The 17556-nt window shown below is 41.2% G+C and overlaps 2 protein-coding genes across 6 annotated transcripts in view; one reads left to right on the top strand and one right to left on the bottom strand.

The window, feature by feature from the left end:
• The window catches only part of ctu2 (cytosolic thiouridylase subunit 2 homolog (S. pombe)), a 29648-nt gene extending 26202 nt beyond the window's left edge, over window positions 1-3446 (bottom strand). For 2 of the 3 annotated variants that reach the window (XM_080186832.1, XM_080186831.1), the window contains exons 1-2: window positions 3052-3446; window positions 1281-1355 (exon numbers count right to left, since the gene is read on the bottom strand). In XM_080186832.1, coding sequence (XP_080042958.1) covers window positions 1281-1355; window positions 3052-3113 — 137 coding nt within the window. In that variant the 5' untranslated portion in view covers window positions 3114-3446. The remainder of the gene's footprint in view (window positions 1-1280; window positions 1356-3051) is intronic. The other variant, XM_080186833.1, reaches the window with a different exon arrangement.
• Window positions 3447-3604: 158 nt separating this feature from the next.
• rnf166 (ring finger protein 166) overlaps window positions 3605-17556 on the top strand; it is a 66118-nt gene continuing 52166 nt past the window's right edge. For all 3 annotated transcript variants that reach the window (XM_080186834.1, XM_080186837.1, XM_080186836.1), the window contains exon 1: window positions 3605-3759. In XM_080186834.1, the coding sequence (XP_080042960.1) occupies window positions 3614-3759 (146 nt within the window). In that variant the 5' untranslated portion in view covers window positions 3605-3613. The remainder of the gene's footprint in view (window positions 3760-17556) is intronic.

The following is a 17556-nucleotide window of genomic DNA, read 5'->3' on the forward strand; positions in this document are numbered from 1 at the left end:
CCAATCTGACTTGGAACTATATCACTATTCCTTCACAGTCATTCAGTCAAAATCCTTGAACTTCCTTTTGTCAGGGCTCCGATGTCTGGATTCCCTTAATCTCCTGAAAGTCTCATTCAAATCACTACTTAACCACCAAAATTCCAAGTAGTTAGACTGTCTAATCTCTCCTCATAAATTAACCCTGGGAATCCAAGGATTGTCCTAATAAGTCTACACTGTATTCTCTAAGGTCAAAATAATCTTCCTACAGTGTGGTGCCCAGGGCCGCTCACCGTATTCCATCCAGGTGTGCTCATTGCTAAAACAACTTGTGTAATCTTGCACACTATTTTGCTAAACGTAAAGGCCTGCATTTTCTGCACTATTTTAATAATCTATTTACCTGGATGACCAAGTTTCTTTAGACTTCCTGAGTTTCTAGCTTTTCACCATTTGCAAAGTATCTAGTTCTATGCTTTTTAGGTCTGAAGTAGATAACCCCTCAATTGCCACAGTTTTGCCCACTCACTTAATCAATATCACTTTGTAACTTTATGCTTCCTTCCACACTGTATGCAATGCTGCCTATCTTTGGATCATTGGAGAAATTTGGAAATGCAGCTGTCTATCCCAATACTGTTAATGAAAACTGTAACTAGTTGAGGCCCCAACATGGATTTTTGTTGAAGTACCACCAGTCATATCACACTTCTCTTATTCTCATCCATCTCCTTCCAATTTCCGATCTGGGTCAAAAATTTGCCTTCAATTCCATGAGCTTTAACTTTAGCTAACAGCTTCTTCTAAAGAACCTTATCAAATGCTTTCTGAAAGCCTTTATCAATAACACATATGGGCATTGCTCTGTCGACTTCTTCCATCAACTCTTCACAAAATTCAATCAGCTTTCCCAAACATGACTACCCTTTCAAAATCTGCACACTCTCTGATAGCAGAAAATTTAAAGTCTTCAATCACCCTAAATTATAGACTCTAGTAATTTCCCAACAATGAATGCGAGATTAACTATTACAATTCCCTGATTTACCTCCCTCGTCTTCCTTAATTTAAATTATTTTCATTCCAATCTTTATTTATACTTTTGACAACACCCCTTTACCCTCAGTTGTAATGTATTTAATCTAAATTTAAGGCATATATTAGCCATGATATAATTAAATGTTGCAAAAGGCCACATGGGATGAATGGCCTATTCACCAATGTGTGGAAAAATCCTTGTTTTAAAATTCTATAAATTTTATTTATAGAAATTTGTAATTGAATACTTTGGTACTTACTTACAAAACGCATCTCCAACTCGAATGACCAACACGGCAGAATTGTCCTTGCATTTCATACATTTCTGTGCAATACTAAAAAGAATTCACATTGTAATTTTTTTAATATAAACTTAAGCATTTACAGAGATTCCTTCAGCTTTTTCTGAACCCATTCAAATCTGGATGAACCATTAATATTAACACCGCAAGCAGTTAGCGCGACACAGGCAGAATGATTGGTAACTGAAGAAATGGACTTCATATACTAAACACTTTACAACTGAAAAAAGTAACCACATATTTGATTTAAAAAACCTTAATTACAATTATTTCTACACAAACAAAATCAAATGTGTCTCCGGAATAATTACTAAACAGTGGGTTTTCCACACAAAGAAGTTTAAAAAAGTTTGTGGATGCTGGATCAATTGAAATCTTCAAGACAGATTTTTTTTTGTTAGGTCATTTAAGAATATGTAACTAAGTAATAGTGGATAAATGGAACAGATACTGATCAGCCACGATTTTGTTGAATGCAGAACAGACCCCTCTGTTAAGAGTTTTGGCCCCTATAGATTAAGGTGTATGACACAGTAAGAAGTCTCAACACCATGTTAAAGTCCAACCTGGTGTTGAGAGACTTTTTACTGTGGTTACCTCAGTCCAACGCTGGCATCTCCACATTAAGATGTATGATCCAGGCTAGTAATCTAATGTAATACCAAGGAAATGCTGCAATGTCAGAATCTGTATCCTTCAAGTAAAGCTGAAGTCCTAGCTGCCTATTCATCAAAAAGATCAAAGTAATGTCTTCATCCAAACCTATTATGTAAACTATTGGAAATACATTTCTGTCAGGTTGGGAATAAAGTGTCCAGTTAGTGTCTTATTTTCCCATAAAGCTCTCATCCTTTCCTTCCCCATTTTAAGGTGTTTGACAATAACATGCAACCCCACCCTTTTGTCCTATAACACAAAGCTGCTTTTTCACCAAACAAAAATGAATAACGTGAAGAAATATCAAGAACTAAAAGTGTCACATTAGCAAGACAGTTCTGGTTACTAACCAAATACCGGTAGTAAATTTGAATCTTTTGAGCTGGATAACTGGCATACTACAGTCACTTGGAGTAGTAAGGGCCACAAATCGAGCAGCAAGATAGCTTTTGTTTACAATGTCACGAAAGCGACCCCTTCTTTCATGAGCGTTCCTTCTGTCGATCTACTCTCATTGCAGTCCCTTCTCTATTGCCTTGGCAAAAAAAAATTGCGCGTTCTTCTTGCCGTGGGGCGGGAGGGCAAAAAATTCAATCTTTCAATCCTATTTACATGAGGGACCCCCTTCAGAAAAGTGAGGGAGGGGGACTACTAATTCGTGGTGTTTCCAAGACGCGTTTCAGCAGTTGTCCGCAGCTAGGAATGTCATGCTGCAGTAGTGGCCAGGTTCCCAACACCACACGCATTTCTTCTCCCCTATGTACTTACTCTATGAACGACAAGTTTTATTTATGTATATATATAGCGCGCAAGAAACAATATTTTTCACTGTATCCCAATACATGTAACAATAATAAATCAAATCATATTATACACACACGATCGTGTATATATAAATGACATGTGCATGTATAAAACATAGCATATGGCATGTGTAACATATAGGCACAGAATATAGCGTGTATAACACGCAGGTACAACATATTACATATATATGATGTATATATGTATACCAGGTACCTCTCCCGACAACAAAGCGTTTCTATAAAAATGAATGGGTTTGCTGTCTAACCTTGCGGCGGCCGCCGCCCTGTGCAGCGGCTGTTGGCTGTAATCCTCCTCGGCCTCGCACATTGCCGCTCTCCGGGCTCCGCTCTCGATTCAGTGAGGGGGGTGTGGGCGGACTGTGTGCGACAGGCGGCTGCCAACGTGCGCCGGTGATCCCGGCTCACACGCGGCACCTGTTCCCTGGCTCGACCAACATCGACCCGCAAAATCCGACTGAATACAGTTCCCTCTTGTTTTTTTTTAACCGACAGCGCTGGTGCTGTTTGTCAGATTTTTTTTTCCCTCCCCCACTCCGCTATGTGTTTTTGTTTATTTTTCGCTCCTCAGCACCATCCCCCGCCTTCAGGAAAGCGCGGCCTTTGTTTCACAGGCACCCGCGGCTCTGCAGACAAGAGGGCAAATGGCGGCGTTTCCCTGGGAACCAGCTGCCGCTGACGTCAGCCGGCAGTCGCGGGAATGATGATGCCAACCGGGCTCCACCTACCTCCCTTCCCCCGTCCCGCTGGCGGTCGCGGGGAGATGACGGCTGTTTAGGTTTAGTGGGGGAGGGGTGGGGGGGTAAGATCATGGCGATGTTTCGGAGTTTGGTCTCCGGCGCTCAGGCGAAACAAGCGCCCTCGGCGCCGGGGGAGAACCTGGCGGATTCGTACAGCTGCCCCATCTGCCTGGAGGTCTATCACAAGCCGGTGTCCATAACCAACTGCGGACACGCGTGAGTTGGGGTTGTGGGGGGAGCTGAATGATTTGATGGATGGATGGATGGATGGAGTGTCTGCTGCCTCCGGGGATTAGAGAGTCCCACACAATGGCTGTGCGGCAGCCCAAAGAGCAAGTTCAGGGGAAGAAGCTGCGCTGGGGAAAGCTGACCAGGGGAGAGTGAGGGGAGGATCGGCCTGGAGCAGAAACTTGAGGCTGTTTTGGAGCGGGGGGTGGGGGGGTGGGGGGAGGAGGTGGTTTAAAGCGCGCTCTGCAGACACAGGCTGTTGTGAAGTTCTTCCAAAGCTCCTTCCATGGCCTCTTCTCCACGGCTGACTTTGTTGGGTCAACACCGAGATGCCACCAGTAGCTGTTAGGCTGGTCGTGTTTATGTTTTTTTTGGGAGGGGGAGAAATAATGCTGACACGGAAGATTTGGAGGTTCCTTCCGTTTGGATTCAAATGTCTCCCCACTTCAAAACAAAACAATTTTGACTGTGACTGATCAGCCCCAAAACCGACCAGTGTGACGAAAGATTTCCAAGTGCATGGTTGTTTTTTTCATATGTACCTTTAAACGAGTATGCTTTTATTTTTAAAAACCCCTTTCCTCCGCCCTCGAATACATTCTGCCCAATCGACAAACTTTGACACAATTAAATACACCAAGGTAAACAATATCTCGCAATTCTAAAGCTGAAATGTCAACTTAACTGACTTCGTAGTGGACAGAACGGTGATTATAAATAGAATACGCACGATGTTAATATAAGTTACTGCAAAATCTATGCGATTGATTCGGAACAAATGATCGACAAAATCGGATTTGTGAACTCCACATATTAATACAGTCTTGTATGCTCGCTTGTTTTCTATTTTTAGCTATGCTGCAAACTCAGCAGATTTAATTTGTATTAAAGTTTCTCAGTTTAATCAGACTTTTTGTGCATTCTCGGGTCTGTACCATCAGAAGGAACAACATATATGTTTATGATATATTCCAACGAACTGTCATCGTTTTCCCCGCTTGCTAGGGCAGACGTATACAGATTGACCCGTTGGTGAACTCTAGGAGTCAGAGGGTTAAGTTCGCAAAATAAGTTACCATCAGTCCTTTAGGAATGTTGTGTACCAGCAAGATAAAGCAAATACTCGACCAGAACTGTGGCACTAGAGAGTATAATATTCTTAATTCCAAAATCATCATTTGTTGGTATTTGATCAAATCAGAACAAAATCACTATTTTTTTGTTGAATCAAGTTTTGGTCATTTCTGCACTCCATTGGCTAGTTCATCATCAGGTGTTGTGTCTCCTGACTTAATGAAGTTCTGTTGATTTTTGTTTTCAGTAACATGCTTAGTTCCTGTATATTTGGCCAAGCCTTTTGTCAAATCATCCTCTATTCTGTTAGTTCATAGTTTGAGGATAAGGGGTAAACCTTTTAGAACTGAGGTAAGGAGCAATCTCCTTATTCAGTGGGTGATGAATATGTGGAATTCATTACCAGAGAAAGTAGTTGAGGCCAAAACGTTTTGTGATTTAAAGAAGGTGTTAAATATTGCTGTAGGGACTAAAGAGATCAAGGGATACAGGGGGAAGGCAGGATTAGGATAATGAATTTGATGATCAACCATGATCAAAATGAATGGCAGTGCAGGCTCAAAGAGCCAAATGGCCTACTCCTGCTTCTGTTTTCTGTGTTTCTATGAGTAGAGTCCCAATCTGTTTAATCTTTCCTTTTATGACAATCCCTCCATATTGGGGATCATCCTAGTGAACCTTCTCTGAACTGCTATCAATTAAATAAGATATCTCCTTAACAAGGGATCTTGGGGTCCAGGTCCACAGGACTCTTAAATCGGCCTCGCAGGTGGAGGATGTGGTCAAGAAGGCGTATGGTGTACTGGCCTTCATTAATCGAAGGATTGAGTTTAGGAGTCGGGAGATAATGCTGCAACTTTAAAAGTCCCTTGTCAGGCCCCACTTGGAGTACTGTGCACAGTTCTGGTCGCCTCACTATAGGAAGGACGTAGAAGCTATTGAAAGGGTACAGAGGAGATTTACAAGGATGTTGCCTGGATTGGGAGGCATGCCTTATGAAGATAGGTTGAGGGAGCTGGGACTCTTCTCCCTGGAGAGACGAAGGTTGAGAGGTGACCTGATAGAGGTTTGTGAAATGTTGAGAGGAATAGATAGGGTGGATTCTCAGAGGCTATTTCCCCGGGTTGAAATGGTCACTACGAGAGGACACAGATTTAAGGTGCAGGGAAGCAAGTACAGAGGTGATGTTAGGGGTAAGTTTTTCACTCAGAGGGTGGTGAGTGAATGGAATCGGCTGCCGTCAGTGGTGGTGGAGGCGAACTCGCTGGGGTCTTTTAAAAGACTTCTGGATGAGTATATGGGATTGGGGGTTATAGATAGGCCTATGGATTGGTAGGTATTGATGTGATCGGCGCAACTTGTGGGCCGAAGGGCCTGTTTGTGCTGTAGTGTTCTATGTTCTAAACTGCCCACAGTACTCCAGATGTTGAGTCAAAAATGTCTGATTTCAAGAAGAAATTAGATGTATCTCTTGGGGCTAAAAGGATCAAGAGATGTGGGGAACAGGTGGAAATCAGGATATTAATGCAATGATCAAAATGATTGGTGGAGCAGGGCCGAATGCCCTACTACCTTGTTTCTATGTATCTATTTCTGTGAATGGGGAAAGGGGAGGAATTTTTATGTTTACTTTTATGTATCATTGTGAGGGAAAATGTTTATTGAAACACATTTGAAATAATATATTGTATCCCCTTTGGCTCAAGACCATTGTTTAAAAAAATCCCCAGAGCTGAGAGCTTTCATACTGACATTGCTTTAAAGTTGTGTTTGTTTTTGTATCCTGGTGGTAAACTGAATTCACTAATCATTTCTGAAACAATTTGGCTGTGTTTTTTTTTCAATGTACATGGGAAGAGAATGTGTACCCACTGGCGAAGAATTTCCAGGTGTTTTGATTGTCAGGTTTGGTTATAGAGAAGATTCTGTAGACCTATTGAGTCACAAAGCATGTATTTCCAAACAGAACCGTACCCCAAAATGCTGGCACAATGAATATTTACAATATTTACCCATAAGTTTACCCAATGTATTTAATCTCCCTAACGAAGTTTCTGCAACGTTTAAAAAAAATTGCGTAAAGTATTTCTTCGTGGCCCCATCATTGTTCTTTGCAAGAGAGTAACTTCAAATCAGATTATCAGGTGGCTCAGTGGTTAGCACTACTGCCACTCAGTGCCAGGGACCCGGGTTTATTTCTAGCCTCAGGTGCATGTCTGTGTGGAGTTTGCACATTCTCCCCATGTCTGCATAGGTTTTCTCCATGTACTCCAGTTTCCTCCCACAGTGACAAGATATGCAGGTTAAATGGATTGGATTGGCCATACTAAATTGCCCTTAGTGTCCAAAGATGTGTAGGCCAGGGGGATGAGTGGGGTAAATACATGGGGTGAGGGAGGTGGGCCTGGGTGCTCTTCTGAAGAATCGTTGCAGACTCGATGGGCCAAATAGTCTCCTTCTGCATTGTGGGGATTCATACCTAAGTTTCCTTTCTTCTGTTCTTGCCAAGCTAATAAACATTCTTAAAATGCTGGTTTTCTTCAGTGATTTTATACACGTAGTTACTAAATCACTTCTCTTAAACATGTACACTTGTTAAGTTCCTCCAACTTAATCATTTATCACCTTCTTTATTCAGTTCACAAAAATGCACTTGTTCTCAAATGGATATTAGAATACAATGAAGTAAAGAGGATGTTTCAATTTTATTCTCTTTCATAAATCAGGGCATACAACGATTGGCAGTATATCTAGAGGAGGATTTTAATCAGATAACAGGAGCAAAGTGAATAATATTTAGGCAAAGGAAGATCACAGGGCAGGTCAAAGTGGAATACTGCAGATGCAGGAAATCTGAAGTAAAAGCAGAAAATGTTGGAAATACCAAGCAAGTTATGGCAGAACCTGTGGAAAGAAACAAAGTTAATGATTCAGGTCTGCAATCTTTTATCAGAACTGGGAACAGTTAGAGATGTAATAGGTTTTGAATGAGGATGGGTGGGATAAGGACTAAAGAAAGTTCCATGGTAGAGTGGAAATCAAGAAAGTTTCAATTGTGGAAGTCGTCCGGGGTCAAAGAGAATGGTGATAGGGCAAACAAAGAGACGAAGAAACAGAGGATGTGCCTAGGGTATGTGTGCTGCTGCTGCCGCCTAACAGAGGATAAGGAAAGGAAACAGCATGGAACATCAACTGTGTTATGAAATTGTTGAACTCGGTGGTGTGTTTGGAAAGTTGAAAAGTGCCTATTTGAAAGATGGGGTGCTATCCTCAAGCTTACATTGAGTTTCACTGGAACAGTCCAATAGGTTGAGGAACGTGTGAGAGCAAGGTAGGGAGTTGACAGGCTTCCAGAAGCTAGAGATCATCCTTGCTGACTGAACATAGGCGTTCTGCAAAGCATCTGCATTTGGTCTCCCCAGTGCAGACCTGTTTCCCTCCATGATGCTGTAGTTTTGCTTTGCTCAAATGTTACCTGCTTTGTTCTCTGTTACATTAATAAGATCTCTCCACTCTAGAGATACTGCCTGTCATCTAATGTCCACATTTATGAAACAAGTAATAAAATTAAAACATTCCCCTTTGCTTCATTGTATTCTGATGCTCATTTGTGAACAAGTGCATTTTTGTAAACTGAGTAAAGAAAAGTTATAAATGATGGAAGTAGGAGGAAATTAACAAGTGCCGCAAATGCATACATGAGATTGAAAGAAGTCCTTGTAAGTCACTACTTCACCTAGAAGAAGTGTTTAGAATCTTGCACACTAAGGAGAGAGGAGATAATATTGCATCTCCTGTTACATATTACATCTCCAGTATTTGAATAGAAAGGTGATGTGGGAGGGGACTGGTTGTTCTGGGTGAATGAAGAGTGGACCAGGGTATCAAGAAGTGAGGATTCCCTTTGGAATATTAAAAGGGGAAGATGTGTTTGCTGGTGGCATCATGCTGGGGATGGCACAAATAGCAGAGAATGATCCATTGAGTATGGAGATTGCATATTAGAGGGTTGGATGGAGAGAAATTTTTTGATGTATTCAGGAGGAATTTGGATAGCCTGACCAGAGAAGGGGCAAAACTTGACCTCCTCTTGGGAAATAAGGAAGGGCAGGTGACAGCAGTGTTAGTGAGGGATCACTTTGGCACCAGTGACCATAATTCCATTAGTTTTAAGATAGCTATGGAGAATGATAGATCTGGTCCAAAAGTTAAAATTCTAAATTGTGGCAAGTCCAATTTTGATGGTGTCCAGCAGGAACTTTCAAAAGCTAATTGGGGGAGTCTGTGGGAAGACAAAGGGACACCTGGTAAGTGGCACGCTTTCAGAAGTGTGTTGACCAGGGTTCAGGATAAACCCATTCCTCTTAGAGTGAAGGGCATGGCTGGCAGAACTAGGGAACCCTGGATGACTCGGATGAGCCTGGTCAAGAAGAAAGAGGCATATGACATGCATAAGCAGCTGGGATCAAGTGATTCCCTTGAAGAATATAGGGGGTGTAGGAGTAGAGTTAAGAGAGAAATCAGGAGGGCAAAAAGGAGACACGAGATTGTTTGGCAGATAAGGCAAAGGAGAATCCAAAGAGCTTCTACATAATGGGCGAAAGAGTAACAAGGGAGAGAGTAGGGCCTCTTAAGGATCAACAAGGTCATCTGTGTGTGGATTCATAAGAGATGGGTGAGATCCTAAGTGAATATTTCTCATCAGTATTTGCTATTCAGGGTGCCAGGCAAAAGGCAGGGAATTATAGGCCGGTTAGTTTAACATCTGTGGTAGGTAAAATGTTAGAATCCGTCATTAAGGAGGAAATTGCGAGGCATCTTGAAGGGAATTGCTTGATAGAGCAGACGCAGCACGGTTTCATTAAAGGGAAGTCGTGTCTGACAAATTTACTGGAGGTCTATGAGGATGTGTCTAGGGCGGTGGATAGAGGAGAGCCGGTGGATGTGGTCTTTCTGGATTTTCAGAAGGCGTTTGACAAAGCACCTCATAAGAGGTTATTGCAGAAGGTCAGGGGACTTGGAGTTGGGGGTAGGGTGTTAGCGTGGATAGAGGATTGGTTGTCAAATAGGAGGCAGAGAGTGGGGGTCAACGGGTGCTATTCGGATTGGCGGATGGTGACTAGTGGAGTGCCCCAGGGGTCGGTGCTGGGGCCTCAGCTTTTTACCATTTATATAGATGATCTGGAGGAGGGAACCGAGTGTAGGGTGTCGAAATTTGCGGATGACACCAAGATTGGGGGAACGGCAAATTGTGCGGAGGGTGTGGAGAGTCTGCAGAAGGATCTAGATAGGCTGGGCGAATGGGCCAGGAAATGGCAAATGGAATTTAATGTTGGCAAGTGTGAGGTGGTCCACTTTGGTAGGAAGGACTCTTACTTACGTGGCGAAAAACTGCAGCAGGCGACGGTGCAGAGGGACCTCGGGGTCCTTGTGCATGAGTCGCAAAAACCCAGCTTGCAGGTGCAGCAGGTGGTCAGGAAGGCGAATGGGATGCTGGCCTTCATAGCGAAGGGGATTGAATATAAAAGTAGGGAGGTCTTGCTGCCGCTGTATAGGGCATTGGTGAGGCCGCAGCTGGAGTACTGTGTGCAGTTTTGGGCGCCGCACCTGCGCAAAGATATTTTGGCCTTGGAGGGAGTGCAGAGGAGGTTTACTAGGCTGATACCGGAGTTGAGGGGGTTGAGCTATGAGGAGAGGCTGAATAAACTAGGCTTGTACTCGTTGGAGTTTAGAAGAATGAGGGGAGATCTCATTGAGACGTATAAGATGATGAATGGGATGGATAGGATAGAGGTGGAGAGACTCTTCCCACTCAAAAAAGACAGTAGGACTAGGGGGCACAGCCTCAAGATAAAGGGGGGGCGTTTTAGAACGGAGTTGAGGAGGAACTTCTTCACTCAAAGGGTGGTGAATCTCTGGAATTCTCTGCCCGTTGAAGTGGTGGAGGCTGCCTCGCTAAATATTTTCAAGAAGCGGGTTGATGGGTTTTTGATAAGAGAGGGGATTAAGGGTTATGGGGAGAGGGCCGGAAAGTGGAACTGAGCCACGACAGATCAGCCATGATCTTATTGAATGGCGGGGCAGGCTCGAAGGGCCAGATGGCCTACTCCTGCTCCTATTTCTTATGTTCTTATGTTCTTAAACATGGATGTTAGGGAACCTGGGAAAATAAATAGTGATGTCTTGCGGAGTACATATTACAGAGAAGGAGGTGCTGGAAATGTTAAAGTGTATCAAGGTAGTTAAATCCCTGGGACCTGATGAAGTGTATCCCAGGACATTGTGGGAGGCTAGGGAGGAAATTGCGGGTCCCCTAGCTGAGATATTTGAATCATTGATAGTCACGGGTGAGGTGCCTGAAGATTGGAGAGAGGCAAATGTTGTGCCTTTGTTAAAAAGGGCTGCAGGGCAAAGCCTGGGAACTACAGGCCAGTGAGCCTCACGTCTGTGGTGGGTAAATTGTTGGAAGGTATTTTGAAAGACAGGACCTACAGACATTTAGAAACACAAGGACTGATTTGGGACAGTCAGCATGGCTTTGTGAACAGAAGATCATGTCTCACAAATTTGAGTTTTTTGAAGGGGTAACCAAGAAGGTTGGTGAGGGCAGTGCAGTTGATGTTGTTTATATGGACTTTAGGAAGGCCTTTGACAAGGTATCAACCACATGGTAGGTTGTTACATAAGGTTAAATCTCATGGTATCCAGGGTGCGGTATCTAAATGGATACAAAATTGGTTTCTTGACAGAAGTCAGAGGATGGTTGTAGAGAGTTGTTTTCAAACTGGAGGCTGTGACCAGCAGTGTGCCTCAGGGTCCATGTTATTTGTCATTTATATTAATGATTTGGATGAGAATATAGGAGGCATGGTTAGTAAGTTTGCAGATGACATTAAGATTGGTGGCATAGTGGACAGTGAAGAAAGTCACCTCCAATTGTAACAGGATCTTGATTAATTGGGCCTGTGGGCTGACGAATGGCAGATGGAGTTTAATTTAGACAAATGCGAGGTGATGCATTTTGGTAGATTGAACCAGGGCAGGACTTACTCAGTTAACGATAGGGTATTGGGGAGAGTTACAGAACGAAGTCGAGGGGTACATGTTCATAGCTGCTTGAAAATGGAGTCACAGGTTGGTAGAGTGGTGAAGAAGGCATTTAGCATGCTTGGTTTCATTGGTCAGAACATTGAATACAGGAGTTGGGACATCTTGTTGAAGTTGTACAAGACATTGATAAGGCCACACTTGGGATACTGTGTGCAGTTCGGGTCACCCTATTATAGAAAGGATATTGTTAAACTAGAAAGAGTGCAGAAAAGATTTACTAGGATGCTACCGGGACTTGGTTTGAGTTAGAAGAGACTGGATAGACAGATTTTTTTCCCTGGAGCGAAGGAGGTTGAGGGGTGATCTTATAGAGGTCTACAAAATAGTGAGGGGCACAGATCAGCTGGATAATCAATATCTTTTCCCAAAAGTGGGGGAGTCTAAAACTAGAGGGCATAGGTTTAAGGTGAGAGGGGAGAAATACAAAAGTGTCCAGAGGGGCAATTTTTTTCACACACAAGATGGTGAGTGTCTGGAACAAACTGCCAGAGGTAGTAGTAGAAGCAGGTACAATTTGGTCTTTTAAAAAGCATTTAGTTACGTGGGTATGATGGGTAAAGAGGGATATGGGCCAAACGCAGGCAATTGGGATTAGCTTAGGGGTTTAAAAAAAAGTGCGGCATGGACAAGTTGGGCTGAAGGGCCTGTTTCCATGCTGTAAACCTCTATGACTCTATGGTAGGGTGAGGACAAGGAGAACCCTATCATGATTCTGAGAAGAAGGGGAGGGGATGAGAATAGAAGCATGGGAAATGTGGTGGACGTGTTCAACCACAGTCAAGATGGGAGAATCCTCAGTTGAGGAAAAAAAGACATCTCAGAAGTACTGTTGTGGATGGTTGAATTGCCAGAAGAGATGTGATGGAGACAAAGGAATTGGGAGAATGGAATAGAATCCTTACAGGGTGTATGATGCAAGGAAGTAGGGGTCAGTGGGCTTATAATGAATATTAGTTGATAGCTTATAGCCAGAGGGAGGGAATGGAAGAGTCAGACGAGTCCAAAGGTGTGCGGGTTAGGTAGATTGGCCATGTTAAATTGCCCCTTAGTATCCGGAGGACTAGCTAGGGTAAATGCATGGAGTTGTGGGGATTGGGCCTGGGTGGGATTATGGTTGGTACAGACTTGATGGGCCAAATGGACTCCTGTACTGTAGGAATCTATGATGTGAAGGCAGGAGAAGAGTGGAAATTGGAAGCAAAGTTGAAGTTTTCCAATTCAGGGCATGGCATGAGGGAGCCTGAGTTGGACTGGAAAATGAAATGTTTGTCATATCATGTACAAAGGACGGACAGGTCAAACTAGATTGTTCTTGCATATCACTAGTGGCATTTTGAATGCTAACTGAAAGTGGGCAGAAAAATTGACCATAAAATTATCAGCAATTCTTCATTACTTTGTGATGTTTTAGAACGTGAAGACCTAGTGAACATTAATGACATGTTCTCAGGTGAAATTCTTAACATTGTTTCACCCACGGAGATATCGTCAAAATCTTCAAAACAATCATCTATCTTTCCTAGTCCAGACTTCACTTGGCTATTTTGTTTTCTAAGATGATGAAAAGCAGAAGAACATGAGGCTGAATAGGGAAATGTACATTTCTGCATATGTGGAGCAAAGAGTTAATTTGCACATTTTCCTGTGCCTATGGCTGAGAGTACTGTAAATTAGAAAGTATGCAGTATTTTCAAATTCACTTCATTAAAGATAGGACATGTAAAAACATAAGTTGAGAGTGGAAAAAATTGAAATTATCATTTAATATATTAAAAATTTAATATATTAAAAATGTACCTTGAGGATATGGAGAAAAGTTTTTATATTTAAAAAAAAGAATTAAACTTGAAAACCATTGTGTGAAGCTGTAATTGTGTATTTTTATACCTGAATGGAGACAAACAAGATAATTTAGAAATCTGTAGGTTGTAATTTGCCCATTATTTCTTAAATATTTTAAAGAACCTTACCAGAAGAGACCTGATTAATCGTGGTTGTGGTTTAAATATGCTTTGCATTATTAAGCTAAAACTGATCAAGATTGAATTTCTGTTCCCAATTACATGAACTCCAGTTGTTTACAGTATTTTATGCAGAAATATTCATTGGTTGCTACTTCACCATGTATTGTAAGGCCATATTTTAATATACTCATATGTCACATGTCAATAAAATAATATCAAGAAAAGGATCTTTTCCGTTATCTGATGATTTGGCTACCATTAGATTCTTCATGCAGAGAAGCCAAGCATGACATAAGATGTTGAGAATTGGAGCAAACATATCTCCATACTTGGAATAATAAAAAAATAGGGTTGTTTCTCCTAGTTGAAGCTGGGATTGATCTTATACTTTCCAGTGATGTGTGTACATTTCTGGATGGGAATGTGTTTATATGTTTTCTATATTTATTCTGTAAAATTATACATCTGACTGCAAAAGCATTATCTTATGCATTTGTTTTATATAATGATGGCTTTGTGGATACCCATGGCGAAGTGATGACAGTATGGATTAGGAAATTCCAAGCCTCTGCTAAGTTATTTGATTTCAGGCTAGGAAATGAAGTATTATAGTTGGCATCGATTATTGGGTTTAGGTAAAATCTGATTTTATAATCTATGTTGGAAATTTGTTTCTGTATGTTATCATAGGAGAATAGTGTTAGAGTGTCAGTAGTTTCCATGGTCAAACCACATCCACCTTTTCCTAACATTTTCTTCTTTGACTTGGGCACCATTTTGTCCAATTAGACTACTATGATCTTTTTCTACATTAAAGGTACAGTATGGATTGATGCTGTCTATGGTTACATTTAGCTATTTCAGAGAGCTGTCTCAGTTGTTTTTACAAATACTTGCAGCATTATTTTCTGTCCAACAATGCTATTTATTAAATAATGGGAGCTTGTCAGGAAGGCACAGTGATAGACTGAAAAAATCAGCTGGGTAAAATTGGTCCAGATGAGGAATTTCCTTAGAATAGCATGTATTGGAGTCAATCAGAAAGCAAGGCTATACTTGACCTGATATTGTACAACAAGGTAGGTTTAATTAATGACCTCATTACGAAGTCCCCCACAAAGGTAGCAGCGATTATAATGTGATTGAGTTTTATATTCAGTTTGAGGGAGAGAAGAGTAGACCTAAAACTAGTATTTTAAACATAAGGGCAACAATGAGGGCATGAAAGCAGAGCTAACTAAAATGAATTGGCAAATTACATCAGGAATACACCTATAGAGATGCAGTGGCAGACATTTAAGGGGATATTTCAGAATACACTGAATACATACATTCCAATGAGAAATTCCAAGCGGGTGGACCCACCATCCGTGGTTAATAACTAAAAAAGTTAAAGATAGTATCAGACTTAAAGAAAAAGCATAGAATTACACAAAGATGAATGGCAAGTCAGAGGATTGGACAGAATATTTTTTTAAAAAGCAAAGAATGACTAAAAATTAGTTAGGAAGGAAATTGAATTTGAGAGAAAGCTAGCTAGAGATGTAAAGAAAAATATAAAATGAGAATTTCTGTAGATAAGTGAAAAAGAAAAGAGTTAACAAAGTGAGTGTTTGTCCTTTACAAAGTGAGTCTGTGGAATTAATAATAGAAAATAAGGAGATGGCAGATGAATTGAACAAGCATTTTGCGGCAGTGTTCACCACAGAGGACACTAGTAAGATTTCAGAAACAGTTTTAAATCAGGAAATAGAAGGGAAGCAGAACGGAACTCAAGAAAGTTACAATCCCCTGGGTCCTGGTGGGTTTCATTCTGGGGTCTTAAAAGAAGTGGTTTTAATTTGACAAAATTCTCTAGATTCAGAGATGGTTCATTAGATTAGAAGCTAGCAAATTGTAACTCCTTTATTCAAAAAGGGTGGGAGACAGAAAGCAGCAAACTGAAGGTCAGGAAATAGGGAAAATTTTAGAACTTATTGTTAAAGACATTATGGCAGGGCACTTGGAAAGTCAGGCTTTATTTTGTGAAAAGGAGATCATATTTAATCAAATTATTGGAGTTATTTGAAGAAGTAACAGGTGTTGTGGATAATGGGGAACTGGTAGGTGTACCATACTTAGATTTCCAGAAGGTATTCGATAAGGTGCCACATCAAAGGTTTTTGTGCAATATGAAGGCCCATGATGTAAAGGGTAATATATTGGCATGGAAATAAGATTGTTTCCTGTTAGCTAGCCAGAGGAAAGCCATAAATGGATCCTTTTCTGGTGGCAAGATGTAATGAATGGTGTGCCACAGGGATCAGTGCTGGGACCTCAACCTTTTGTTATTTGTATAAAAGACTTGAATGAAGGGACTGAAGGCATGGTTGCTAAATTTGCTGAAAACACAAAAGATAGAGTTGCAAGATGTGAGGTGGACGTAAAGAGGCTACAAAGAGATTTGGATATGTAAAGTTACTGGAGAAAGGTCTTGCTAATGGAGTGTAATGTGGGAAAATGTGAAATTATCCATTTTGGCAAGAATAATTTTAAAAATTAACATATTATCCACATGGTGATAGATTGCTGAGCTCTGAGATCTGATTGGCTTTGTGCATGAATCACAAAAGGTTAGTATGCAGGTACAGCAAGTTATTAGGAAAGCTAAAAGATTGTTATCATTTATCATGAGAGGAATGGAATACGAAAGTAGGGATGTTATGCTTCAGTTACACACAACAAATTTGTGTATAACTGAACTCCAGATGCGAGACCACATCTGGAGTTCTATGTATCATATCTCCTTATTTAAGAAAGGATGTAAATGCATTGGAACCAGTTCAGATATGGTTTACCAGACTAATATCTGGAATGGGCAGGTTATCTTAACAGGAAAGCTTAGACAGGTTAGACTTGTATCCATTGGAGTTTAGAAGAGGAAGAGGTGACTTGATTGAAACATACAAGATCCTGAGGGGCCTTTGCAGGGACGATGTGAAGAGCATGTTTCCGGTTGTGCGAGAATCGAGAACTAGAGGTTACTGTTTTAAAAAGGGTGCACAGTTATATGGATTGGTGGGAACATGGAGTTGAGGTTACAATCTGATCAACCATGATCTTACTAAATGGCAGAGCAGGCTCCAAAGAACTACATTGCCTCCTTCTGCTCCTAATTTGCATGTTTGTAAATATTATAGAAACTGTAATATTTTCACCGTCAACTGTAACATGGGAGCAAAGTTTATCTATTAGTAAGCTTTAGAAATCTCAGAGAATTGATGCTATCATCATGTCTCAATCAATGCAGTGCAAAATATAACCTCACTGATACGACTCAAGAATATTGATTACTTATCAATCTTGTTTGCAGTGATTAATTTATTACCACTAAGCTACTATTGATATTGAATAAAAGTGCATAGATTGAACATAAAAACATGACAAACAGGAGCAGGAGTAGGCTATTCGGCCTCTTAGCCTGCTCTGACACTCAATAAGATCATGGCTGATCTGACAGTAGCCGTAACTCAATTTTCCTGCCAGCCTCCCTAACCTCTGATTCCCTTGTCAATCAAAAATGTGTAGCTCAGAGCTGATATATTTAATGACTCTGCCTTCATTGCTTTCTGGATAAGTCAAAGACTAATGTGCCTTT

Source organism: Carcharhinus amblyrhynchos, chromosome 4 (assembly GCF_965287045.1).
Source record: "Carcharhinus amblyrhynchos chromosome 4, sCarAmb.v2.hapA, whole genome shotgun sequence".
In the NCBI taxonomy this organism is placed as follows: Eukaryota; Metazoa; Chordata; class Chondrichthyes; order Carcharhiniformes; family Carcharhinidae; genus Carcharhinus; species Carcharhinus amblyrhynchos.